At 47.6% G+C, this 27,435-nt stretch overlaps 1 protein-coding gene across 4 annotated transcripts in view; it reads left to right on the top strand.

The window, feature by feature from the left end:
* Positions 1-27,048, top strand: part of ZC3H7B (zinc finger CCCH-type containing 7B) — a 48,040-nt gene extending 20,992 nt beyond the window's left edge. For 2 of the 4 annotated variants that reach the window (XM_071551850.1, XM_071551851.1), the window contains exons 10-23: positions 484-832; positions 1,807-1,862; positions 2,757-2,919; positions 3,005-3,166; positions 4,000-4,205; positions 5,638-5,738; positions 6,434-6,615; positions 11,642-11,727; positions 16,616-16,749; positions 17,991-18,096; positions 19,169-19,277; positions 20,895-21,028; positions 21,908-22,071; positions 22,829-27,048. In XM_071551850.1, coding sequence (XP_071407951.1) covers positions 484-832; positions 1,807-1,862; positions 2,757-2,919; positions 3,005-3,166; positions 4,000-4,205; positions 5,638-5,738; positions 6,434-6,615; positions 11,642-11,727; positions 16,616-16,749; positions 17,991-18,096; positions 19,169-19,277; positions 20,895-21,028; positions 21,908-22,071; positions 22,829-23,021 — 2,145 coding nt within the window. In that variant the 3' untranslated portion in view covers positions 23,022-27,048. Of the gene's footprint in view, positions 1-483; positions 833-1,803; positions 1,863-2,756; positions 2,920-3,004; positions 3,167-3,999; positions 4,206-5,637; positions 5,739-6,433; positions 6,616-11,641; positions 11,728-16,615; positions 16,750-17,990; positions 18,097-19,168; positions 19,278-20,894; positions 21,029-21,907; positions 22,072-22,828 lie in introns of all 4 variants that reach the window. The other 2 variants (XM_071551848.1, XM_071551849.1) reach the window with 1 other exon arrangement.
* Positions 27,049-27,435: the final 387 nt, after the last annotated feature.

Genomic DNA, 27,435 nt, shown 5'->3' on the forward strand with positions numbered 1-27,435 from the left:
TAAAAAAATACTAATAGAAAAGGAGAGAGAGGGAGGAATGAAACCCAGGAGAAAGAAGTGATACACAATCCAATTGCTCACCACCCACTGACCAGTGCCCAGCCTATTCCTGAGCAGCAATCGATGACTCCCAGTCTAGTCCCCCTAGTTTATATACTGGGCATGATGTTCTGTGGTATGAAGTATCCCTTTGGCTTGTTCATATTAGCTGTCCTGGCTGTGCTCTCCCCCAGCTTCTTGTGCATCTGCTTGTTGGCAGAGCATGAGAAACTGAAAAGTCCTTGACTTAGAGTAAGCACAACTTAGCAACAACCAAAACATCACTGTGTTATCAACATTCTCATGCTAAATCCAAAACACAGCACTGTACCAACTACTAAGAAGAAAATTAACTCTGTGCCAGCCAAAACCAGGACACTGGTTTTAAGTCTGTTCCTCATTCCTAATGTACTGTTTATTCTCCTCCTTCCCGATTCCCTGAAGTCTCTGGTCCAGGGCACCATTCCTACCAACCTGGCAACAGAGATGCCCCAGCTGATTCCTGTGTTTCCGGGGGGGACTCCGCTGCTGCCTCCAGTCGTGACAGCCAGCATCCCTGTCTCTACGCCTCTGCCACCCGCCTCCTTTGGCCTGGTGATGGATCCCACCAAGCAGCTCTCCTCCTCCTCTGTCCTGGATGCCTTTGAGGCCCCACCAGGAGGAAGTGGTGGCTCCACTCTAGATTCGCTGGATTCCCTGGATCTGCTTCCCTACACGGACACACGGCTCGATGCCCTGGACTCCTTTGGGACAAGCAGAGGGTCACTGGATGCCTTGGATTCCTTTGCCATTGGTAGGTGCAGAGTGATGGAGTTTTGTGCTGCTTTAGCTGTGAATGCATGCCAAAATTATTTCCTTCAGTGCTGAGGACATCCATCATGTAACCTTATCTGCTGGTGTGGCAGAACAGAAATATAAATGTAGAGGAGGACAGGAAGTTGTCTTGGACAAAGCAACCGCCTCTATTTAGCTCAGGAGTAATGAGAAAGGCTGTGGGTGTATAATCCCAGACAACCAGTATGTGCATGGAGTGAAATTTAAAGAGGAGAAAGGAACACCAAGCTGTATAATGATGAGTGGTGAGATTTAAATGTGGCTTGGTGTCCAGGACACTTCCCTTGGCACAATTTGCTGGACTATATCATGATTTCTCCACCCTCTTCAATGGCTCTTTGACATTTTGCACAAAGTGAGCAAAATTGTGGTGACTGTTTTAGATGATGCAGGACCTTGTGCTGGACAGAATGGTGGGGGCCGAGGTGGGTTTTTCCAATCTCCGGGTTCAGAGCAGTGAGTGTCCTCTTGAATGGGGCTGTGCACTCTGATGTCACAAGATAAAAAGCTGTGGAGGATGGTGGGCAAAGACTAAGTCCCTTTCTGTCCTGGAGGGAAGGCAGGCTTCTTCTTGGTTAACTTGTCCCCAGTATTGCAGTATATTGGCAGCAAAAGTATTTTGAGAACAGCAGAGATTGCCAAGTCAGCATTTCAACACTCACATTCACCTCAGCATTGAGTTACCTTTGAGTTGCCACCTTGTGAATGCCAGTGCCCACCAGCACAGAGTTGGATTCAGTAGGATATGTGGGACAAGAAGGCCTTTCCTGGAGTTTTTCCAAGTCTAGACAGGTGCTTTGGGGACCGAAATATTAACTAAATAAAGAAAACTGATTTAGTAAGCATTTGTTTGTCTTTCTGTGAGCAGAGCCTCTGAAAGTGAAATGTTTGTTTTTGTTTTCTGGGGTTCTTTTCCCCTTCTTTGCCCAGAAGAAACTAGCTCTCAGGAACTGCGACATCCACCTGGCAGCCAAAAACCATCCCCTGTGGTGAGTGAGCTACTGCGCCGTGCTGATATCCCAGGGTGCTCTGGAGCCAAGGTAGTACTGGCTTGGGTGATGTAGGTAATTTGGGCTCCTCTTCTCCATCTGTCCCAGTGAGCATTGTCTCCAGTGTTGTGGCAAGGCAGGTAAAGATTTCCCCTGTCAGTAGGAAGTTGTTTGTTCCATCTTCATTTTTGTCTGTAACTGCATATTGCCAAGGTAAACATGGCGTGACCTTGGTTGTAGAGTCAGCAGGGGATCGTGGAGATTGGTGTTCCACTGTATCTGGCAGCCACATAATGCTGAAGGATGGGGCAGAGTAAGCCAACTTTAAGTTCAGGCTACTGAGGTTCTTTGCTGCTCTCTGCCCATCAGGAGGCTTCTCCAGATGCACTGTTCTGCCTTTGGCCTGTGTCTCCAGTTTTGGAGAAAAAGGGGGTGCTTAGCAAGCTTGGAGCAAGAATTATTCTTGAGTTCGTGTCATCTGCTAGCCCTATTAACATCAATATCAATCCCCCTGAAGATTTACTGATACATGGTTTGGTTTTTCTCTTGGGTTGGGATAGGACTGAAAGTGTTTCAATGCAGAGCTTATCGTGATTGAAGGAATGGGAAGGAGCAAGGGGGCATTTTGTTCTGTGGCTCATGATAGGACACTGAGGTTCCTTACCAACAGAGAGAGGCCTGTCTTTGAAGTGAACATACCACAGTGTTTGTTCTCTTTGAAATAGTTGCATGCAGCTCTTTTGGAAATGTCATTTCAAATGTGAACACTTTGGTGAGAGAGGAAATGAGAAACAGGAGAGAGACTTAGAGACTGGAGTAGGGCAGCAGATTAGAAAGGCTTCTTGCCCAGGTGGTTGCAGAGCTGAAAAGAGAGGTACATGCATTTTTGCTCAGGTCAGCCTTGGTGGAGTGAGTCACCCAGCTGTGCCCAAGGTCACAGAGCACCTGCTGTCCCAGCCAGAACCAGTAATGCCCAACACAGCCCTGCTAGTGAAGAACCCCCTGGCATCTACGCACGTCTTCAAACAAGCCTGTCATATCTGCTACCCTAAAACAGGTGATGCGTTTGCTCTGCCACCAGAGCACTGGGCCGGGCTAGGATCTGGCTTTCCACAGGCTGAGAGGATTATTCTCTCCTGCAGGGCCCAAGGCTGGCGATTACACCTATCGGGAAGGCCTGGAGCACAAGTGCAAGCGGGACATCCTGCTGGGCAGGCTGAAGAACTCAGAAGATAAGACCTGGAAGAGGATCCGTCCTCGCCCAACCAAAACCAACTTTGTTGGATCCTATTACCTGTGCAAAGGTGATCTGGGGCAGTTGGTGGCTGGGAAGGGGCTGTTCACTGTGTGCCAGGGGAGGCTGGAAGGCAAATTCTAGTTGATACTGCCTGCAAGCTCTGAGGTCTCCTGTAGGCTATAGACTGGGTGGCTCGGTACAGTGAAAGACAACGAGCTGCCATGCTGTGGAGAGCAGGGAGCTTCTAAAGTGGTGGAGCAGAATAGTTCCAAAGGCACAGAGGTGCAATGGACAGCCAGGCTCTCAGAGCTGCCCTGTTGACATGGGCTTTACTGAGAACCTGCCTCCTATACAAGTGCTCACATTAGTCCCACTCCTCCCAGCTGCCCCATGGCAGGGCAGTGGTTCTGCCTGGGGAAAAGCACTCTCTACCTGCTCTGCTCCAGCCATCCCACCGTACATGCAGGACCAGACTGGTCCCTGAGGCAGTGTCATTACAAACTACCTAATGAGATGAGGAGACTGCAAAAGCCACGGTAACAGGGCTCTTTAGTGCTGGGCCTATGGGAGAACTTAATCTGCATTAGCTTTAAAAGGGGTTATTTAAGTCATGTTCTGGTCTGGCCTGGCCAGGCACTGAATTAAAGCTGGCCTCTGGTTTGAGATGGTTTCCCCAAAAGTGACATTGCTTGAGATTGTCACCGTTCATTAGTTTGCATTAACTTTCCTCAATGTCTTTAGACAAGCTTGTGGGGAGATGTCGTGTCTTTTTTCTTCAGCTCTGTTTTCTTGCTTTCAATTCCTTGAGAGGCATGGGCAGTGGGAGGAGACAAGAGAGAGTTTAGTTTCTGACTGGGCCGCCCTGCCTGTGTGGTGGTGTGTGCTGTTGTTGCTTTGTAGATATGCTTAACAAGCAGGACTGTAAGTACGGGGATAACTGCACCTTCGCGTACCACCAGGAAGAGATCGACGTGTGGACGGAGGAGAGGAAGGGGACCCTCAACCGTGACCTCCTCTTTGACCCGCTAGGTGGGATCAAGCAGAGCAGCCTCACAATTGCCAAGCTCCTCAAGGAACATCAGGGCATCTTCACCTTCCTCTGTGAGGTACAGAGCTCGTGGGAGGGGGCAGGCATTCATCATCTCATCAGTATGTATCTGGACCATTGATATGTTGATGGTTGCTACCAGGAACACATGGTGGGATGGCTGTAAACTCTTCCGGAGGGATGGGCAAGGCAAGAGAGGCAGTGGGGTTGCCCTGTATATTAGGGAGTGTTTTGACTGTCCAGAGCTTAATGATGGCAGTGATAGGGTTGAGTTCTTGTGGGCAGGAATCAGGGGGAAGGCCAACAAGGCTGATACCATGGTGGGATTCTGTTACAGACCACCCAGTCAGGGTGAAGAGGCAGACAAATTATTCTATAAGAAAATGAGAGGTCTCACAGTCTCTGGCCCTTGTTCTTGTGGGGGACTTCAGCTTACCAGAATCTGTTGAAAATGTAACACAGCAGAGAGGAAACAATCTAGGAGGTTTCTGGAGTGTGTGGAAGATAATTTCCTGACACAGCTGGTGAGGGAGACAGCTAGGGAAAGCACCTTTTGGACCTGCTGTCTGTGAACAGAGAAGGACTGGTAGATGATGGGATGGTCCTGGGCACAGCACTCACAAAGTTTTCAGTTCTTAGAGAAGTAAGGAGGGGGCTCAGCAGAACTGCCACCTTGGACTTCCAGAGGCCAGACTTTGGCCTGTTTAGGGGCCTGGTTGGCAGAGTCACTTGGCAGGCAGTCCTGAAGAGCAAAGGAGTCAAGGAACGCTGGACATTCTTCAAGAAGATGTTGAAGGTGCAGACCATCTATGACTCTCTATGTCCCAGCCAGTGCCCTGGTCCCAGAAGGGCAGTCAGCAGTGTACACAGCTGTGCAAGAGAAAGGAGAAGTAGATTTCCTCCTCAGCCCTGCTGCTGAACCAAGTACTCACAGCCTCATAAGATCCCCTGCTTCTCCCTCTGTCTTGAGACACTGCTTTGAATTAATTTAGCCCCATTTACTTTAGAAATCAGCACTCTGTAACGCAGCAAATTCCCACTTGATGTCTGTGCAGAGAGATGGAGTTGGTCAGTTGAGAATTGTCTCATATTGTCTTGATGCTGTGCAGCACAGAGTTCCCCACGCTGGCAGTACATGTACAGGGACATGTTCTTTGCTGTGAAGTGGTTATTCTTTTACTCCTCCCCATCATTTCCCCCTTGTTCTTGCTCTGTTGGCTAACAGGAAAAGAATATGTAGCTCTGACCAAAGTTTTTCCAACCACAATGGAAAATACTGTTGAGAATAAGCCAAAAAATGTTGTCTGGAAGCTTTTCCAGAAATTCACTTGCTTTATTTTAAAGCCCTACCACAAAGTTTTCACCAGACTTCTTTCTAACTTTGAACATTAGAATGGACTGGCTCTGGTTCTTCTTCCTGTTCCAAGTGAAGTGGCTCTGGTTCACTGCTCTCTAAGATTTTCCCAGCATGCCAATTCTTCTCTTCTCAGATTTGCTTTGACAGCAAACCCCGGATTATCAGCAAGGGGACCAAGGACACACCATCTGTCTGCTCCAACCTTTCTGCCAAACACAGTTTCCATGACAACAAGTGAGTGAACAATTTTTTTGTGCTGATGGGAACAATTTCTCACAAGTCCAGCCAGTTTAACTCCAGGGCCCTGGTCTCTTTCTTTCTTTCCTCCCCATGGGTTCCAATCATAGGACAGCTCAAAGCATAATAAATAGCACTATGGGCTTCACCCTGTGTTTTTGCTGTTGTTGCTGAGGGATTTCAGGCATCAACAAAGCCCTTTGGTGTCAGTCTACTAAATTTTCCATTGACTTAATTTGCCTTTCAGTTTGGCCTTTATATAAAGGTCAAAACAAAGATCCTCTAGCCCAGGATCCTGTTTCTGACTGGCTGGTAATTAATATGTAGGAAAAACAAGTTAAAAAACATGTCAAGTAGTTATACAATTCCTTCTGGTCCCTGGCAACCTGAGACTTAGGGCCTTGCTCAGCCAGAGGATTTGGTATCTTTGTTGCATATTCTGAAATGTGTCTGATCTCTGAACTAAAGCAGAGCATCATCTCAGCATGTGCTGAGGAGATTGAAAGTACTTACCCAAGCTTGATAGGGTCAGAGGACAGGGCCTTGCTTTTCCCAGAAGGAATCTGTCTCTCCCAGAGCTGATTTTCTTGTGCCCTTTGTCTGCCCAGTAAAATATCCGGATGTCACATGTAAGAAAGATGTGAGAAGGGCTTGATCCTCTGGTGCTTTATATTTTTCTGGCCTGGCTGCAGATGTCTGGTCCATATTGTGCGTTCCACCTCCCTGAAATATTCCAAGATCCGCCAGTTCCAAGAGCACTTCCAGTTCGATGTGTGCAGACATGAGGTGCGTTACGGCTGCCTGCGTGAGGACAGCTGCCACTTTGCTCATAGTTTCATTGAGCTCAAGGTCTGGCTGCTGCAGCAATATTCAGGTGAGTGGGACTTGGCTCATGCTGTGTATACCTGAGTTTCTTCCAGTGTGTGCCCAGGGCCAGTGTGAGAGGGAGAGTGATTTGGGAGTACTGAGAAGTTTTCATTTACTTGTGCATGTACTTACTCTGCCTCTTCAGAGACACAGAAAAGAGGACCAGGGTGTTGTGAGATGATCCATTTACATGTGCTGTTATAATTTGTAGACCAGGAAGCCTGTCCCTTGGGGGCAGCCAAATAAATCAAAATGATTACTAGGTAGAACTGAATCCTAAAAGGTGTTTTGGGGCTTAAATCTTGTCCAAGTAACAGTTGGACCCCTGAGTGAGCATCTGCTGCAGTGAGAATGGCAGCAGGCACAGGTGACAAGGCAGTTACATAAAGGAAGGCTGTGCATCTCCTGTTTCTCAAAACAAATTCACCAACAGTAGAAAAAGACAAGACACTTGGCATTTCCCAAAAAGCCTTTGATGAGATACCTCTGGAAGAGGCTTTTGCAAAAATTACATTCAGGGCATTCATCTGACTACATCTGGCACTTCCAGTCCTTTCTCTCTGTGACTGTCTGACATGTTGGAGGGTTTCTCTGGCTGCCCTCCTGATGACTCTGTAGATCCTGGTCCACCCACAGTGGTACCTACATCTTTTTCATCACAGGGTCTTGTTTAGTGCAACACCCTGCCTAGTAGTGGGAGTACTTCAGAGAGGAAACACATTATGGATGTTTCCCACCATTCTTTGATGTTGTAATTGATGTTTAGTGCAGTCCTTGGCCTTGGCTTCATCTCATGAAGAACAGTGATGAACAAGTGTGGCGTCATGGCAAATGCCATCTTTTATTCTTTCCCCTTGACCTTATTTACTTGTGGCCTCAGGAAATTAAAAAGTTACAACTCGAGAGTTTCTAAGATAGCACTTTGCCTGTGAGCTGTAGGCCTTTGCTGCCATGTATGCTTATGATGCTGCTTGTAGTGCTCTGGGCATTCTAATATCAAACACCTTGCTCTGTTCCCCACCGCATGGTTGGTTTATTGTTCTTGTTTGTTTGGGTTATTTTTAGAAAAATTTCTTTGCTCCCTTCTTCCCTCTGTCTTCCTTCCTCTTCAGCCTGTAGAAGAAATAGACTGATTTTTTTCTTGTTGCCATCTTTACTTGAGGAAGTGATTTCAAAGGGGAAGCTGAGGAGATGAGACAAGCCATGAGTTAAGCTGCTGAGATCGTCAGTAAGCCCTGTGCTTATTTCCATCTTTTCCAGCAATGGGAGAGCCATTGTCTTGAGGGGTTTTCTTCTGCAGGGCTGTGTATATGACCCTGCTCTCCTTGTGAGTTTGCCTTCCTAGGGTGGTAGTTTATTACCTCTCTTAAGTGTAGCCTTCATTATGGAAATGCAGATGAAAGGTAGTTGTTGCTATTCTCTGAAAATGCTTTACCTTTGGAGTAGAGGGTTTATTTGGGCAATATTTTTTAGCAAGAATAGGAAGAAGGTAATGTTCATAACAGCCAGCATTTGAAACATTCCACAGCCATTTGAGCTTTTACAGAGCTTTTGGCTTTGTTCATGGGGATAAAGGATCATACTAGCGGAGTAAAGGTTCCCAGGATCTTAAAATTGGATAGACAGGACTGTTTTCTGTTTCGCTGTGGCTTTTCACATATCTTGCTATCTTCATCCATCAGTGGAAATCACAATCTTTGTCCTCACTAATGATGTTGCAAAAGATACTGAAATATTTCAGGTAACTGACACATGGGCCTTTTGGTTCCCAGATCATTTCTTTGTGATTCTTTCATGCTTTGGAGAGCTGGTAGATTGGAAAACATCCTTTCACGTTTGGGAGGGGTTTTTTTTCCCTACCACCACATTTCTATACTGTATTGTTGAGTTAGTTCAAATTTCTGGGACTGGAAGAAGGCAACCACCTGCTAAGAGCTTCATTTGGAATTTAGTCAAGACCTGTGTATGCTTCTCCCATTGGTTCTGCACCCCAAGGATCACAGTACAGATGTGCAGAAAGATGTTGGCAGCTGCTTCAGCCCTTTCCCTGCCAGGTCCAGTGCAGTATGTTAATTTTTTTGCTGTGGTTTTCCCAGCTTTGTAGTTTTTGTCTGCAGAGTACAGATCAGCATTGTGTCCAATCCTGGAATATTTAGCCATGAAAGAAGGAGTTGCAATTTTTCTAGCTCTACACCATTTCTTTTGAGATTAATGGTTAAGAAGTAGAAAATTCACCATCAGCACTGATCTGTGAGCAGTACCAGCTATGCCGCAGCTGCTATTTTAAAGGCCTGAGCAAATGTTCTTGAAGAATGGTAAAGTTCCCTGAATGCTTTTCATCCTGTTCAAGTCCTGTGCAAACTGCAGTATTGTTACCTGGCAGGGACCTGAACAGCCAGAATCACAGGTAATAGAACTGGGATCAGGAATGCTGACACACAACCTAAGCTCAGATGAAAACTAGTGTTTGGTAGTCCTTAAGTTCTGGAGCATGCTGGCTCCCAGATCAAAGATCGTGACCATGTAGCGTGCCTAAGGAACACCTCACTTCAGTAATAAAAGCTGTAGGCATAAGCAAAGTAATCAGTTTTGTAACCTCTCTGTCCTGGTGGTGCTTGCATCAAGGCCATCCTTAGAATCATAGAATCAGAGAATCATAGAATCGATTGAGTTGGAAAAGACCTCTGAGGTCATCAAGTCCAACCCTTGGGCCAACTCCAGTCCCTTTACCAGATCATGGCACTCAGTGCCATGGCCAATCTCAGTTTAAAAACCTCCAGGGATGGGGAATCCACCCCCTCTCTGGGCAGCCCATTCCAATGCCTGATTACTCTCTCTGGAAAGAATTTTATTCTGATCTCCAACTTCAGTTTCCCCTGGCAGAGCTTGAGCCTGTGCCCCCTTGTCCTGTTGCTGAGTGCCTGGGAGAAGAGACCAACCCCCACCTGGCTAGAACTTCCCTTCAAGTAGTTCTAGACAGTGATGAGGTCACCTCTGAGCCTCCTCTTCTCCAGGCTAAACAACCCCAGCTCCCTCAGCCTCTCCCCATAGGGCTTGTGCTCCAGTCCCTTCACCAGCCTTGTTGCTCTTCTCTGGACTCGCTCCAGCACCTCAATATCCTTTCTGAACTGAGGGGCCCAGAACTGAACACAGTACTCAAGGTGTGGCCTCACCAACGCAGAGTACAGGGGAAGGATCACTGCCCTGGTCCTGCTGGCCACGCTATTTTTGATACAGGACAGGATCCCATTGGCCTTCTTGGCCACCTGGGCACACTGTTGGCTCATGTTGAGCTTCCTGTCAGTCAGTACCCCCAGGTCCCTTTCTGCCTGGCTGCTTTCCAGCCACTCTGTGCCCAGCCTGTAGCGCTGCAGGGGGTTGTTGCGGCCAAAGTGCAGGACCCAGCACTTGGCCTTACTGGACTTCATCCCATTGGAATCAGCCCCTCTCTCCAGCCTATCCAGGTCCCTCTGCAGAGCCCTTCTGCCTTCTGCAGGTCCCTCTGCAGAGCCCTCCTGCAGGTTGACACTTCCTCCCAACTTGTTGTCATCAGCAAATTTGCTGATGATGGACTCAATCCCGTCATTTAAATCATCAATGAAGATGTTAAACAGGACTGGACCCAACACAGACCCCTGGGGAACACCACTGGTGACTGGCCGCCAGCTGGATGCAGCTCCGTTCACCAGCACTCTCTGGGTCTGGCCCTCCAGCCAGCTCTTAATCCAGCAGAGGGTACACTTGTCCAAGCTGTGGGCTACCAGCTTTTCCAGGAGTATATTATGGGAGACAGTGTCAAAGGCCTTGCTGAGGTCCAGATAGACACATCCACAGCCTTCCCCTCATCCACCAGGTGGATCACCTGATCGTAAAAGGAGATCAGGTTGGTCAGACAGGACCTGCCCCTCCTAAACCCCTGCTGGCTGGGTCTAATCCCTTGTCCATCCTGAAGGTGCTGTGTGATTGCACTCAGGATGAACTGCTCCATAACCCTGCCAGGCACGGAGGTCAGGCTGACAGGCCTGTAGTTGCCAGGGTCAGCCTTGCTTGCAGTCAGCTGGCTGCTGCAAGATATTTGCTTCAATTTGTTTTGGCAGCTATCTTGGGTCTTTATAGCATTTAAATGGCATGGTTTTTCCTAGTAACAGAGTCCTCACATTGACCAAACAATTCCTACTCTTACATAGTTTTTTCTTGATGTTTAGTGCTCTGAAAATCACGGTGCCCATCTAGCTGATTGGGGCTAACAGGCTGTTCCCTCACCACTTGAGCTGGTCAGCAGTTAATTCCTTAGATAAGGTCTGATTAACCCTTTTTCTTGTTGTCTGATGTTGCATTTCTGATACTTGAAACCTTACAGCTCTTTCCTTGCTGATTACATACTAGCTTGTTGGTTTTGCACTGTTGGTCTTTCCTTGCTGCCTTGGTTGTGCTTGGTGTTTGTATATGTTGAATTTCAACTTCCCTCTTCACCTGTTGTTTGACGGACAGCCCCCTCAACCTGAAGGTGTAATGGCTAATTAATCCCAGCAGGGAATGGGTGAGACTTCTGGGGTGTCTTTTGAGGTGCTAGATGTCTCAGTGGGATATCTCTGATCTTCCCAGATAGTGGCAAAACTCCATTATATAGTAGATTAATAGTAACAAAGCATTGTCTTCAGGAGCCTCTGTAGAATCTGTTCATATGGTGTTGGGGAACAGCCTTGGTCAAGCTGTTGACCCCTAGTGAACAATTACTGTCCCAGAGACAGCACCTGGGTCCTTTGCAGAAAGCCTGAGCAGTAAGCTGTGTCTGAATGAGTCAAGAAGACTGGACTCTTCTTCTTTTGTTTGGCATGTGTAAGGGAGAGGAGCTTCCTTAGCCTGGAACTAAACATGTTCTGTGGGGGGCCCCCTCACAACTCATGTCTTGACTTTACCAGGGGGACTGTTGGGAATTGTCAGCCACTCAGGGGTTACTAAGCCCAAACATAAGAAGTGTCTTTTGTTGGCCAAAGCAGTGTAGCTCAGTTCTGTCTCCTTTGTGTTCACAGGAATGACCCATGAAGATATCGTGCAGGAATCAAAGAAGTACTGGCAGCAGATGGAGGCACATGCTAGCAAACCAGCCAACAGCATGGTCAGTAAGGTGTATCTAGGGCCTGCAGCCTGGTTTTGCTCCCAGCAGTTCCAGCCCTTCCTCTTTCCCTCTCACTGCTGCACCCAATAGGTCCCAGGCCGACCAGGTTTGCCATTGAGGAGGAGGGCAGCTGAGAGCTTTTCTGGTTGCTGTGCTGGTGTTGAGCTTTCTACCTTGTTTTGCAGCTTTGTTATCTGCACTGTTCCGTGGTGGGTTGAATCCTTCAGGACTAGGAGGGCAACACACAGAGAACGGTGCTTCCTGTGACACCTTGCTAGTGAAATTGGAAGATTCTGGGACTGTGGCCACATGGTGGGGACTGAAGGTGTCCTGCTGCCCTTTAGTGGCCAAGGGACGATAGAGCAGTTTGAAGGACTAAGAAATGACTTGTGATCCACAGGACTGATCTAAATGCAGGAGCAGGTGGAACTTTCAGTCCAGATGCTGTTGAGGCTGGACAGAAATCTCAGGGGTGCTATACCAGGGGAAGTGTGTGAGCTTTGCCTTTCTTTGTGCTGCCACCAGCCTTTCAGTGTGGAACAGGGTGCCTCTGGCTGCACCCTCCAGCACTGCGAAGAACTTTCCCTGGAGAGGTGTGTTATAAGCAAAAGGTACTTCTTTGTTTACCTTCTTCCAACCTGTTGGCTATGGGCAGTGCTGCCTTCTTTTTTTTCCCCAAAGGGAGTTCTGTAGTGTAGAAACAGAGCTCACTCTGTGAGGATGATTCCCAGCCCTAAAGTTGAACTAAAGCAGTTTTTGCCATTAAATCAAGGAGTTTTTTGTTCTTTGTTTACTTTCATTAAATATATTCTGATGAGATGAGAAACTTCATGCCTCTTGAATGTAGAAGCAATTCTTTTCCCTGGAGAATAGCAGGGAAAGTGTTGTGAATCCTTTTAATTTCCATTTGACAGTTTTCTTTCCCCTTGTGAAGGCCTGAGTTCACCACCCCTTGGTCTCTATGCCTTACTGTCAAAGCAAGGGTGTTTCACCTTAGTCTAAGACCTGTCACCCAGGAGTCCCTCTGCAGAGACCAGCACTGAATGCAGTCTGTAAGCATCCTGAGGAGGTGTTTTATAGGAGAGGGATTTAGGTCACTCATGTGGTGTGTAGCAGCAATCCCTGCCCCAAGAGTGCAGTCTAGAGATTGGTTCTCTCCTGCATGCTCTGGATCCACCTGCATTTTCCAGAAAGCTCTGTCTTGCCATTCCTGTGCATAATGAAGGGGATTAAAAAAAAGATAGATGGATAGCTGTCTTCCTGTAAGCCTTGCAGCTTCAAATTCACCTTTGTCTGGAGGTGCTGCTGTTGGAAGAATGAGCTGTACAGCAGGCATAGTCAGAGCATGTCCTCTGAAACAAGTGGGATCTGGATACTGAGGGTTCCATTTCTGGCTGCTGGGGCCTGCAGGGGGCAGAGGATCAGGATACGCAATGCCAGAGCCTGCTACATCAGGGGATGGGCAGGCAGCTACTGTTTCTGGGCCCTGTGGGCAGTGTTAGGGCAGATGGCCAGTGACAAAGTCTGGTTGTGCCTCACAAATACCTGTCACAAAGCCAGTCTGCACCCTCCATCCTTTAAGGGTGTGAAGGCGAAGCAGCAGCCATGTTGGTACAGTCACAAAATGTCTACCAGCAGCACCACCAGACTAACTGTCTGCAGGGATTGGCAGCCTGGCACTGGCACTGGTCAGGGAAACAGAGTCAAGTTGATCAGATGCATGTATTTGCAAATAGCAAACCATGGCTTTGGCACCAGCACGTCCTCAGCCAGAGGGCTGTGCTTTGGGATGAGACCCTGGCTTGCTGCCAAACACGCTGTGGGCAGGACTAACTATCTGTTGAGAGATGTTTACTTTTGCCATTGTTTTCTCCTGTCCAAGCAGGCTAACGTGACTCAGAGTTTTCTCAGCGTTCTTCCAGCTTTCAAAGTTGGCTGTCTGGCAAAGACAACTTCCCAGGAGTGCTGTAAAAACAGACACCTCCTTCCCACCATCCCATGTTATCCACTCTCACCCGTTTCCCTCTGGTCAGCGGAAGCAAAGTCGCTCTGGGGGATTTTGCTGCAGTTTTGTCATGGCTGCCAGTTGGACTCAGCGGCTGGGGCTATCCAGTTGTGGAGAAAAGAGGCAGGCAGGATGCAGGAGTCCAGTAGCTGTGATGGTGCAGGTCAGGAGGCTTAGCAAGAAATGGCTTGCTAAGCACCTGCCAGGAGTCTTGCAGTTGGCCTCACAAATTTGGCCCCACAGAGGCTGCTGTAGGAGTAAACCCAGTGGCTGCAGATTGACGAGGCAATCAGCAAGAGGGGCTGTTGTAGGTAGCTGGGTGTCCTCCCATCGCATCTCTGCAAATTGTGGGGTTGTAGCCATCATTTTTTCTGGTTTTCAAGGACTAATCTGTTTTTACTTCTCTAGGCAGCTGCAGAACCCCATGAAAGCTGACCTCAGAATTACTAATTTAAGCATGGAGAGGAAAGAAAAGGAAAGAAAGAAAGAAGGAGTACTTGCACCTAAGTACAGCTCACTCAGTTATGTGGCTGAGTGACCGGCCTCCTTAAATAGTCCCCTGAAGCATGTGGCTCCTCCAGAGAACATTTCAGTATCGCTGAGAGGGATTCCTGAATTTGGGAGACAGGAGTGGCCATGCTGGGGCTGTTGCTTTCTGCAGAGCCTGAAGTGGAGAGCTGTCGTGCCAGAGACTTTTATTTATTTGGTTGCCATGGTGTATAGCTAGCACTATATTGTCTGGCTTCATCGCAAAGGGTGGTGCCATAGCCTGTGGCACTTTTGCCTGGCTTCGTCTGCTAGAGCCTCATGTGGTATAATTTCCACACTGTTGGTTATCAGCAGCCTGCCAGGTATGTGTCTTGCCTTTACAAATACAGTCTTGTAGCATTAACAGCAGCAGCTTTGATTTTTTGCTTGGGTCCTAATCCCCTGGGAGCATACATGCCCACTGGATGGATCAGCAGTTTGCATGACTCAGATGAAGAAATGCACGGGGCTTCTTTTTGTTAAGAATTTGTGGAAAAAACAGCCCAGATTACCAGAACTACCTGAGAGACATTTTCTTTATCTCTGACCTATAGTCCCTTCTGGAGCCACTCAGTTTTTATTTTTGCTGAGTCAGTAAGTTTGAGCAAAGCTCCTTGGCTGTGCTGAGAGATCTGCCACCAGGAGGAGAGCATGGGGCTCATGAAATGGAATATGCCAGCAGTGCCACTTGGGTACCTTAGGTCTTTAGGTTTGATGGGTCAGTAGTGAGCCATAGTGTAATTTCCTTTGGAGACCAAGTGGAGATTAAAACTACTGTTCAAAGGCTGCACATGTGAGAGAGAGGCACAGTATTGCCTTCCATGATAGCCCAGGTCTCAACTGTGCTCATCCCACAGCTGGCCACTTTGATGTGTTCTTGGTGGTCACCAGCACAGGCGAATGAGTCATGTTCTGGGAGCCTCCAGAAAGGCTGTCTTGCAGATAAGTAGGCCAGAATTGCTGCTGCTTTTCAAGAGAGATGCTGGTTCTCTGGCAGGGTCCTTTTGCTGGGACACCAGAGCACTGATGGCCTCTTGTATTGAGCACAGGCCAAGGTCGGCTCTCGAGTCAGCTTTTCACAGTGACAGAAGACCTTTTCTATGTCAGCTCTGCTTCTCCAAAAGACTGGAGGATGCAGAGTGGTAGCTGATAGCTGATGTGGCATTCCCTGGGAGTTGCTTTGATTCTGCATTGTCTCTGCTTGCTGTTTTCCCTTTGCCAAGGGATGCACACAGGGTCCCTGCTGCTGCTGCTCAGTCGCTGGCAGAAACCTGCTCTTCAGGGACATGACTTGCATGTCTGCTCGTTGTGAGATGCTCAGGGTTAGAAGTCAAGGCATGGCAGGTGGGATGGGCTGCTGATGCAGTTGGCAGGCAGAGACCTGTTTGACTGGTGCATGACCTTTGTGCTGCATGGCCAGCTCGATGACCAGGGTGTTCTCTTGTACTCTTACATACTGCCAGGCCCAGGGCCACTGGCGTGCACTTGGGTTTGCCCTTTTGTTTGGAAATGAACTGGAGACAGCCTCACATCTTCCAGTGGTGGTACAGAATGAAAACAGCTTTCCAGAGATTTGCTCAGACAATATGAGGAAGCAGTGATACGGGACTGGCTCCTTTCTTTTCCTTTCTCCACAATCTGTTAGTCAGAATCCCAAACCAGTATTTTCTTGGTGGGGTCAGTAAGTGCAGTGGCTGAGAGGATGTGAAATACGTGCATTGTACCTCTGTCCAGTGATTAACTGCTTGTGAAACCCAATGCAGAGGAACTATGGGAGATGGAAACCTGCCCAGAAATGGCTTGGAAGAATATTAACAAGAGGACCCAGCTCTGACTTCATAGTGTCAAATCTTAGATATGACATGAGCCTCTTGGTCCAAAAGCAGGAGTGGTGGATCCTGCACTGTGGCATGGCCTGGCTTCCTCCTGAGGGCGTTCTCTCAGCTGTGTGACCAAGTTCTCTCCACAGGCAGTGAGGGGGACATGGATTGCCCTGCCTACAGGGAACTGGGGATAAGTGTTGGGGCAGGTGTCACAGAGCTTGTCTGTACTTGGAGATAGGCTGGAGGGGTTTTGCAGCCAGGCCTGGTCAGTGCTGGAAGCTGCCAGGCTGTCTGTGCATTTGGCCAGATGTCAAAGCCCAGGAAATCGTGCTGAAGCAAGCAGTGGTTTTGCTCCTGTCTGCTATCTGAGTGAGCCACTGGCTAACACTGGTAAAGGAGGGCTAGGCTGTCTCTGATTTAATCTGGCTTGTCGCTGGCACATGGCCGCGCGGGGAGCTGCCAACATCTCTGTGGCAGGTTTGGAGAGTGCCTTCTGTCTCTGTTCCCCTGAAACTGTTGTTCTTTTCCCCAGGCTTCTCCCCGGACTCCCACATCAAGCACCTTTGACCTCCAGATGAAATTTGTGTGTGGCCAATGCTGGAGGAATGGACAGCTGGTGGAGCCAGATAAAGACCTCAAGTACTGTAGTGCCAAAGCCCGCCACTGGTGAGCAATGCAACCTTCTCTTTTCTCCACCCCCTTCAAGCATTCTGGTTCATTTTAAATTAGGTTTCTTGGCTTTTTCATGGCTTTGGTTGCTCTTCTCTGATGCATGTCATATCTGTTTGCACCTCTCAGTTCTTTGAGACTCATGAGAATGTGACAGAATCATTGAATCATAGAACAGTTTGGATTGAGAGGGGCCTTTAAAGATCTTCTAGTCCAGCCCTCCTGCAATGAGCAGGGGCATCTTCAACTAGGTCAGATTGCTCAAGAGCCCTGTCTGGCCTGACCTTAAATGTTTACAGATATGAGGCATCCACCTCCTCTCTGGGTTGTGCCAGTGTTTCAACAGCCTCATCATAAAAAGTTCCTTCTAATATCTTGTCTGAATCCACCATCTTTCAGTTTCAAGCCATTACCCCTTGTCTTATCACTACAGGCCCTACTGAAAAAATTGTTCCCATCTTTCTTATAAGCCCCCTGCAAGAGGAATATTGGCTGGGCAGTCACTGTTGGGTCATGGAAACTGTGGCCTGTCACACCCAGGCAGCCTGGCGGGATAGGATGGAAGGGTTTATAGGACTTCTCTTCCTATAATACAAGCTGCAAAGGCACAGTCCAGCATCCTATTGCAAATGTAAGGCTTTTGTTGAAGAAAAGACAGGAGCAGCAGTTTCTGGAGGAAGTGAGCAGGTGAGAATGGCATCCTGAAGTGGGAAAAATAACACTTCTTTGTGCAGCTGCTGAATAGAGCTGAGGGTTTTGCCCGGGGTATCACCCAGTGATCACTTGCTGGAGCTCCAGGAGAATTATTACTTTCTGGCACCTGTTCATAAGACAGTGCTTGTAATGACTTGCACTTCTGTTGCACCTTTCAAGCAGAAAATATTCCCAAGTGGTTTTCATAGATCTGATTGCATCTGAAGAATTGTCTGTGTTGAAGGGTAGAATGCAGCTGTTTAGTAATCCATGGTGATGCCATGTGAGGTTTGGGGGCGATTTTTTTGGCTCTGTAAGAAAAGATACCCTAGGAAATAGGTAATATGTACAGGGAGAAGTCCTCCTAAAATGCCCTTCTTGTAGCTTCTCCATCACAGATGTGCACATCTAAGAGCACCCAGATAGTGCAGGGACAAGCTGGACAGCAGGATCTGGTCATCTCTCAATATTTAAGGGTCTCTGAGCTAAAGAACCCTTGTTCTGTTCTTTTTTATGCCTTTCTTGATTTATTCTCTCTTCTTCAGTTGGACAAAGGAACGCCGTGTCCTGCTGGTCATGTCCAAAGCAAAAAAGAAGTGGGTGTCTGTCCGACCACTGCCTTCCATCCGCAACTTCCCACAGCAATATGACGTAAGCCCCATGCCCAGCATGGCCAGCTGTCCCTTCCCATTCCCTTCCACCATGGTGCAGTGCTTTGAGGGCTGCTTCCTTGCAGACTTGACAGGGAGGCAGGCACATGATGACTGGGATGGCAAGTAAGGACAGATTGAAGTCAGCAAAACACGTCCAGCAAAAAGGGCGAGCAGAAAAAGGAGCAGCACCCATTTAAACCACTGTATGCACATATGCGAGTTTTTGATATTGCTGTTAATGCATAACAGGAACTGTTAATGCATCTCTGGCTGGCACAGGATTTGGGAATGAAATTTAAGTCTCCCCTTTGGTCAGCGTTTCTGAATGTGAGTGAGAGGCAAGACGCATAGGAGTAGCCAGTTCATGCCTTTGCTGTGGCTGTGCTGCTCTAGATTGTGAAACTTGCTCACAATGGATTTTGAAAGAACTCAGCTAAAAAGCCACGTGTTGTGAGAAAAATTGCAGATATCCAGCCTCCAAACCCAACCCCAAATGTGGTGATAGATTGTTTTTCTCTTCCCCTCCTTTCCTTTTTCCCTGAAAGGAAAAGCTCTTTGCCCCTACCCTATGGTATGTCCTCCTCTGGTGCCTGTACTGGGGGAGAAGGGACAATCCGTAAATACAATGCTTGGAAAGCTTCTCATTTTCTCTGGCAATGATGCTGTTGGTAACTGTGAGGTAAAGTTATGTGCAGACTAGTGTGGTCTAAGCAACCTGTAAGGCCACTCTTCACCCACTCGGAGATGGCTGGAGAATGAGTCATCTTTGGGGACCAGCAGCTTGACCAGCAGGAAACACTATGAGGCCAACCCAGGTTGCTCCCTGCTGTCTTGCCCTGTACGTGCCCCCAGTCACCTCTGAAAATGGAGCAGGTGCTGAACTGAGCTGCCTGCATGTTTATGGCATCAGGAGATTGAGGAAAAGAAGCATGCATTAATGATGTATAAAGTGTCCTGTTTGCAATCTCTCCTGTGTGCAGTTTAATGCCCCAACTGGTTATTGAACCGACTTTCCTCTCTAGCAAGGAGTGTTTGTGCTGATGCTAAATTTTCTCTCTGACTTTTAATAGTTGTGCATCCATGCACAGAATGGCAGGAAATGCCAGTACGTGGGCAACTGCTCCTTTGCCCACAGCCCTGAGGAGAGAGACATGTGGACCTTCATGAAAGAAAATAAAAGTAAGTGGGGGAAATGTGGGCCAGAGAGTCTGGGGAGAGGGAAGAGGACATTTGGGCAATGGATGCAGGGTTTGTTAAGACATACTCTTGACAGCAGAGGCAGAGCTGGGCAGGTCTGTCTACAGTAATTTAGAGCTGCTCTTTTTGTAAATGTGCATGTGTATCTTCAGTCCCTTGTTCTGGGACTTGTGCACATTGGTCTCATGTCTTGCTTTGCTCCATTGCTGCCCTCTCTTTCTGCAGCAATTTTGAATCTACCCTGTGCTGTCCCTCCAGTTGACTGTAAAGTCCCAGGCCTGGCTCCGTATGGAGCTCTGCCAAAGCACCAGTCCTGGCCTGTAGCTGCTCCTGTATCTCTTGTCTGTCTTCTATCTGCCTTGGCTTTCTTGCCTACTCCTCCTCCTAATCCCTTGCTCCTGGGCTATGGCACTCCCTGCTCATGGCATTGTACTCCAGGGGGTGGAGATGAGATTCTGAATGAGAACATCATTGGATGGTGACTTTTTGGAGGAGCTTGTCTGTATTTAATTATGCAAGCTCCCAGCTTACCTTCTGGGGGATAGCTCGGGAGTTGCCCATTCCCTGGATGGCCAGCTCTGGCAGCAACCCTTGTTTATTCACAGCAACAGCAAGATGGGGAAAAAGAATCAGTTGTCCAGGTGCTCTCCTGCCTCTGTGGGATTTCAGCCTGAAGGATCTCAGGCCTGCCCTGAGTTTGGTCTTTATGATTCTCTGGAGGGTCTTTCTCTCTGCTGGACCAAACTGTTACTTGTTACAGTTCAAATCATTTTGTTGCTGAGGCCTTTAGAGCACATCAGACCAATCTGAGTGTTTGCTTAAACACAAAGGTGAATCTTCTAAGGAAAGGGTTGTTTCAGTTTGGGGGAATTCGTGTTCATTATCCCCAGTTGCCTCGAGTTCCTCAATTACCCATTTAGCAAGGAGTAAATCACTAATGCATCACACGTAGAGGATCGTATCAGTGTCTGCAGACATGTGGGAAAGGCAGATGTGTAGTTAAAGCTTCCACCTCAAATTTCCCTTCCCACAAGTATTCTGAGTAGATTTTAAACCCAAAGCTGCAAGAGGCAATGACTGCAGTCCTCTGGTAAGGTTTTGAACCTGAAGCACACTATCATTAGGTCTTTCTGCCCTCCTCAATGCTTCCTGCGGCCAGCTGGCTTAAGGGCTCTCCTCCCTCTCTAGTGCTGAGGATGAAGCTTAGTCGTAGAGGAAAGGAACAGATCTGAAACCAGCCCCTGCCTTAGCTTCCTGGCTGGAGTGAGATGTCTTCTGAGGTCAAGCAGAATCAGGTCTCATGGAGAATCATCTTGTGGGGTGAATTCCATGAAGATCTTGGGTCACCTTCCCACCTTACTGAAAATTTTCAGTACCTGCTCAACTAATAGAAGACTCCTCCCATATCAGGTGTGGTGTGAATTTAATGCAGGAGTCTCATCTGAGGAGGTGACATGGGGCCTCCCAAGCACAGACCTTCTCTCTGGTGCTGCTGCACAGGCGAGGGGAGGGAAGGGCTGCCCCAGTGCTTGTCCCTTTGTTGTAGTTTGTGCATGGTGTGGGAGATTGATTGTGACTTCATTAATCGCCTTTGTGCAGTACTAGATATGCAGCAGACCTATGACATGTGGCTAAAGAAACATAATCCTGGGAAACCTGGAGAGGGAACACCACTCACCTCACGAGAAGGGGAGAAACAGATCCAGATGCCCACTGACTATGCGGACATCATGGTAATGACCTGATCTCTTGCCCTTCATTCTTCTTCCTCCTCCTCCTCAATGCTGACAGCCTTCCCCTCTCCTGGGCTCCAGGTGTGAGTGAGCAGGGACTGCACTGCTCTTCTGGAAAAGAGCCTGTACTAATGTAGGTTGAATGGGTGGCTGGGAGCAGCACAGCAAGGGCAGCACAGCTGAGGCAAGAAGAGATTGACCTGGTGTCAGTAAGGCTCTGCAATGGCTTTTCTGTTAATCCTCAAGCCATTAGGAACCTACTTTAGGTTTGCTTTTGTGTGGGCTCAGCCTCTCTCCAGGGTTCCTGCCTGCTCCTGGGCAAGCTGGCCAAGCCCTTGCAGGCCTATCAGAAAAGGAAGAACCTTGTAGAAGAGATGGGTCAGGAGCACAGAGACCTGAAAAAATTAAAGGCAGATGTGTCTCCTTAGCCCAGAAGTGATACTGGTGTAAGCGTTTGTGCTCCTGAAGAGTCATAGAATCATAGAATCAATTGGTTTGGAAAAGACCTCCTAGATCATCAAGTCCAGCCCTTGGTCCAACTTCTGCATTGCCTGTGCACCTGGGGACCTTGCAGTGAGACCCCACTGAGGCCATCAGCAGGGGCAGGGAGGCCATGTCAGTAAGCTGAGCTGCTTTGTCCCCTGAGCCTGTTTGAGCCATATGCAGATGCCAACAGAGCATCTCCTCAGTTTGCCTTTAGTGGAAGCACAATTCCCTAAAGATGGCATGGCAGAGAAGCGTGAAGGGAAGTCATACACTGAGTGGAACTTCCAGGATGCTCTGGAAGGAGAAGGGCAGAGGCAGTGCCAGCACAGGGAAAGCAGATGGATGTGAATGTTAACATGCTGACTGGCCTTTTGCCCTGTGTGCACCGGTTAGATGGGCTACCACTGCTGGCTCTGCGGGAAGAACAGCAACAGCAAGAAGCAATGGCAGCAGCATATCCAGTCAGAAAAGCACAAGGAGAAGGTCTTCACCTCAGACAGTGACTCCAGCTGCTGGAGCTACCGCTTCCCCATGGGCGAATTCCGGCTCTGTGAAAGGTACTGCTGTCTCATCTCCCTTCTGTGCTGCTGCTGCTGCAGGGACAGGGTAACAGGCCCGGGGCTTCTGTCATCCCTCCTCATCCTCTCACAGAGTTCTCAGAGAATTCTGCATGGAGGAGGAGGAGGAGGAGATGACGTGTTTGGGTTACAGTGAGGCTGTTGTTGAATCCCAGAGGTGCTCAGCCACAATACTGAGGGATAAAAGTACACTCCTGAGCATGTGTCTTTAGAAAAAGAGAGCAAGCTTCATGTCTGCCCCTGTGCCCTCCATAACCAGGATGCTCTCAGCTCTCAGGCCACTGAACAGTCCTCTTGGCCTAGTGCTTGGGGGATTGCCAGGTGCCTTATTAAATGGTTTGAATGTCTGACACCCTCTGAATCAGCACCTTGAGGTGCCTTGAGAAGGTTAGAAATGCCATTTTGGTTAGAAAGAAAGCCCTGTCTTTTGTGGTGGTTATCTGGCATTTCCTGTCTTGTGTCATAGTTTCTCCTCATCCCTGCTGGTTCAGTTCCAGCTCACATTGTTTTGTGCTCCTGACTAAATCCCCTCATAGTCATTGCTCTTTTCACTGCTCTGTTTCTGTTCCCAGCCTCTGTTGCCTTTCCCACTGCATGGATTTGTAGGAGTATTGTCTTGCCCTTAAAAAGAAGAGTTCATGGCATGTTTCAGTGGGTCCTGATCAAGCATCCCAGGCAAAATGCTCAAACCCCTGTCCTGGGGCTGCCCTCTTGACTGTGCGTCTTGTGCTGGCAGGTTCCAGAAGAGCAAGGCCTGCCCTGAGGGAGAGGAGTGTCGCTATGCCCATGGCCAGGACGAGCTGACAGAGTGGCTGGACCGGAGGGAAGTGCTGAAACAGAAACTGGCCAAAGCCCGCAAGGACATGCTGCTCTGCCCCAGGGATGACGACTTCGGGAAATACAACTTCCTATTGCGGGATGGAGTATAGTGAGGGCAGGGAGGAGCCTGTCAGCTGCAGAAACATGGGGTGGTTTTTCCGAGTGGCAGTAGCAGGGAGAGCGAGCTCTGTGTCTCGCAAAGAGAACCTTTCTTTTATTTTATTTTAAGATTATGAGACGATGATTTATTAGTGGTGAATGAATTTGTGAATTTGATTCTCCTTGGCCAGCGAACACCATGCTCACTAAGTTTGTGATCCATCTTTTCTTCTTCCTTTCACTGAAATTCTCCTTCCACTCCATCTTTTTGTTTTCAGTGTCCATTCAGAGGAATTCATTCAGTTTGTACTGGACTGCAAAACAGAATTTCTCCTTGTGTCATTATTCTGTCCTTCAGTTTAGAGTACAACTACGGAGATCTGGAGACCACAGCTGAAAGAAAGGGACAGAGAAGTTGTGGGTGCCCCATCCCTGGAAGTGTTAAAGGCCATGTTAAATAGAGCTCTGAGCAACATGGTCTAGTGGAAGGTGTCCTTGTAAATGGCAGGGAGATTGGAACTAGATGGTTTTTAAGGTCCCTTCCAACCCAGGCCATTCTATGATGTTATGACATCTGGTGAAAAGATGACTATGAATTTCATGTACTCCTTTTTTCAGTGCTGCAGAACAAACCTCACTTCTCCTGCTGCAGCTGTTCTGCTTTCCTGGGAGTTCAGTACCAGAAGAATTAGGAATTGAGGTGCAAACAAGGAAAACCACTAGATCTGGCTTAAACATATAGGCTTAAGCTCCAGCTGTCTGTATTGCCCTAAGGCATCAACTGGTGCTGAGCAGGATAACAACCCTGTGGTGTAACAGTGCAGGTAATAGCAGCAAAGTAATGAAGCTGCTTGCAGCAGCAGGAACTGTGTTATTTCAGATTTGTTCAGACTTCAGACTGTTTCAGCTGTACCCAGAAAGTAAATTGGTGACTTCATTAGATACCTTTCTCAGTGTGTGGCAAGTATTCAGGGTAGATAGTTTTGGGTTTGTTTATTGGCTGGTGTGACTGGTGCAAGTAAGACTGAACCGATCTAGAAGGTGGAGTCTGTGACACACCCTCTTGTCACTGTAATTCACACAGCAGTATCAGTCTGGAGGAAGGCTGTCACCAAAAGGAGCCTGTGTTTATTTCTTTGTTGCCTTGCATCCTGAAGACAGGGAGGGAGATAATGGTGTTCCCTTCTTGCTCTTTAAGTGGTGTGTGCTTCTGGTTACTTAGAGCTGTGTTTTTCCCTGCACTGCCAGAAGAACTGGGTGGGGACCCATTTAAAAGGATACCATTGAGCAGCATGGCTGATATTTAGCTGACAGGAATCCAGCTGGACGCACTTACCAGCACCAGAGGTCCAGTTCCCTTCTTCTCAGAATCAGGGCAGGGAGCTTGCAGATGCACAGTGCAGCCAGGATGCGACCCAGGGCTGGGACAGTGGTGGAGAGTGAGGCAGAGTGGGACCCCAGCCATGCACGTCTCCTGTCCCACCTGATGGGGAACCAGTGATGCTGAGCTCTGGGCCAGGACTTTTTGCTTTTATAGTGGCAGCAGCAAAAGGCACTACTGCTCTGAATACCATCAGCTTTGCCCTTTCTGGCAGTCTCTTCCTCTAAGCAGTAAACAAATGTCCTGTCCTGAGCTTCCCTCTCCTCTGTGCTGCAGTCCAGCTTTTTGTGCTTTGCAGTTTTGCATGCAGAGATGGCACCATCCGCTCAGACACAAACACATCTCCCTCCCAGCCTTTGCCAGGGATGTCTTTTTAATACAGTCTCCCTGGACAGCAATCTTGGACCCCTGGGGGCTGGCAGTGCTGTATCCATGGGAAATACAATCTGGCCGTAAATTCCTTGGTGCTTTGGCTTTGCTGGTCCCCTTCTTTGTTCCCTGCTCCTATATCCTTGGAGTTCACAGCCTCAGGAGACATGAGATGAGGAAACTGAGAGATGCTGTGGAGGCAGCTGTAACCTTTCTAAACCAGCCTTGAGGAAGGTTATTTGGCTCCACTGGGATAGTTAAGGTCTAGTTACAGAGCAGAGTGCTCTGCATGCTAGTCTGAAATCTTTCCAGAGAGACAATGTGCTCTAAGTAAACTGAATGTGCCTTTGCACTTTGAATCCTTTAGGTTGGAAAAGAACTTGAAGATTATCAAGTCCAATCCTTAACCCTGCATTGCCAAGTCCTTACACTAAGCCATGTCCCTAAGTGCCGCATCTGCATGTCTTTTTAAATACCTCCAGGGATGGTGACTCAGCCACTTCCCTGGGCAACTCAGCCACTTCCCTACAGAGCTTTTTTTCTTTCTCTTAAAATGTGGATGTGGTAGTCATTGGTTTGGTATGAGCAATATCAGACCTGGCAGTTTTTGAGTGGTCAGGTGCGCTGTATTTTCTTCTCCTGTGGTAGCTGTCTGGATCGTACCTTCTCCTGGTCATTCTTGTGCTCAAGTGGTCAACTTTATGGACAGAGACAGGGGAGAAGGCAGGCATCAGCTGCTGGGTTATCTTCTTCTGCTCTTCTTGAGCAGAGGTGCCAAGGAACGAAATCTGGATCGGGGAACATTGGAATGTGGTTTTTATTTTTGAAACAAATCTGCATCTCTAATGTGACTCTAGTGTTTGCTGAGCTGTGATTTCTCATACAAGGACTTGTTTAGGTTACAGAGTGGGTCACTATCCCCTCTCCCCATCTCTGCAGTGAGAGCCAGGCTGCTTGGTGGGGCTTCAGAGTTTCGGGCTGGGGCCAAGGCAAGACAGAGGGAGAGCACGAGTGAGCTGAGCTGAGGGAGGCCCACAGTCATAAAGGTTGAGTTGAGTGTCTCTTTTTGTTTTCCCTGATATGATAATCTGGTCTGTGGTGTTGCAGTACTTTGTCACCAGACTTGTTTTAGTGTGTATATATGTGACCCCTCCCATGAAACATATATACACAGGTATTAAATATATCTCTCTATATAATATTATATGTGTGTGGTATCAAAGGAATCTTTTAAATGAGGGTAAAGGAAAAGGACTCGGGCCAGGAAACGCAGCATCTCCAGTTTAAATATGAAGACTTCTATTTGGCATAGGGAAAGGAAAATAACAAAAGAGGGGAGGGTTTTATATCGATAGGTATAAATTTTGAGATGGGACAGGTTTCCCTGTTCACATTTTTGAAACCCCTTAGGATGTCCTCGCAGTCCCATCTCAGTGAGAGTATTATACTGCTAAGTAGTGAGTAAAGTTTTCATGGTAAGGCTTTGCTTATATTATTTAAAGGGACATTGTGAAAGGCAGGAAGTTTCACACTTGACTTCACAGGCCCACTGTATCAAGCCAAGAGGGTTTTTCTTCAGCACATTATGTACTCTTGGCAAAACTGCTCAGTGCTCGCAGCTCTACAACAGATAAACCAAAAGTTGTAGGGCTGCTTTAGGGGTGTGTTCACAAGGCTCTGTGATAACTCACTCTTCTTTATTCACATGAGATAGTTCTGCAGTGCAGAATGAAATGTGAGGGTTATTAACAAAAGAAATGATGTTTTAATTTTATAACATTAGAAGAAAATCTCATGTCCTATAAAATAACCACAGACATTCACACAGAGCAGAAACTTGTTAAATGCTGAAGGACTTAGTAAAAATCTTTTCACAGAATCTTTGGTAGCAGCAAGGATTTAGGTGACACTGGCAATGGAGTTAACCTGGCCTTTACAGGGGGAAGTGAAAAAAAGAAAACAGAAAATACCCTACTTAGCTTGTATGAAACTGTATGTCAAAAATGGATGGGTTTTAGCACGTGAAAGGAAAAGATAGCAAGGGGATGCTGCAGTTCTGAGCTGGGTAGTAATGATTTTGAGTCCTTTACTATGTCTCTGTATTAATATAATTTAAGAATACCACGCTTTACTATTAATAAAGAACTTAGTATCTTTCATAAGGTCTAGTATCAGGATAATAATGTAGATGTTTTAACAACATTTTTGTTTTTGTTCTTAAAGAAAAAACCAAACTTGCTTCTTATAGCCTTTGTAATAGAAAATAAAAGTGTGCACTTTAAACCATCTCCTGATCCAGTGTGTGCTTGTGTTTTTGAAATAGCCTTCAGAGGGGTTTTATCTTGGTTTCAGGTTTCCCTGCTGTGAGGAGAGAAACAAAGGGAGCACATTAAACATTGGATCGCTTTGGCTTTCTTCCATCTTTAAGTATAATCTGCTGTTCTTGCTGAGGGGGAAATTGCCTATGTGTGTATAACAGATTATGCAGTTCTTCATCAGATATACAGTTTTTGTGAACTTCAGGTGTATTTAAGATTATCTTTTCCCCCAAGTGCCAGGAATCTGTGCTCTGCATTAACACGAAGTTTCAGGTGTTTGGGTAACCTGTGCTTTGAAAGCTCCAGTAACTGGGCCTTGTAACCACCTTCTATGTAGAGGCTGTTTGGCTGTGTAGG

This window comes from Pithys albifrons, chromosome 3, assembly GCF_047495875.1.
Source record: "Pithys albifrons albifrons isolate INPA30051 chromosome 3, PitAlb_v1, whole genome shotgun sequence".
NCBI lineage: Eukaryota > Metazoa > Chordata > Aves > Passeriformes > Thamnophilidae > Pithys > Pithys albifrons.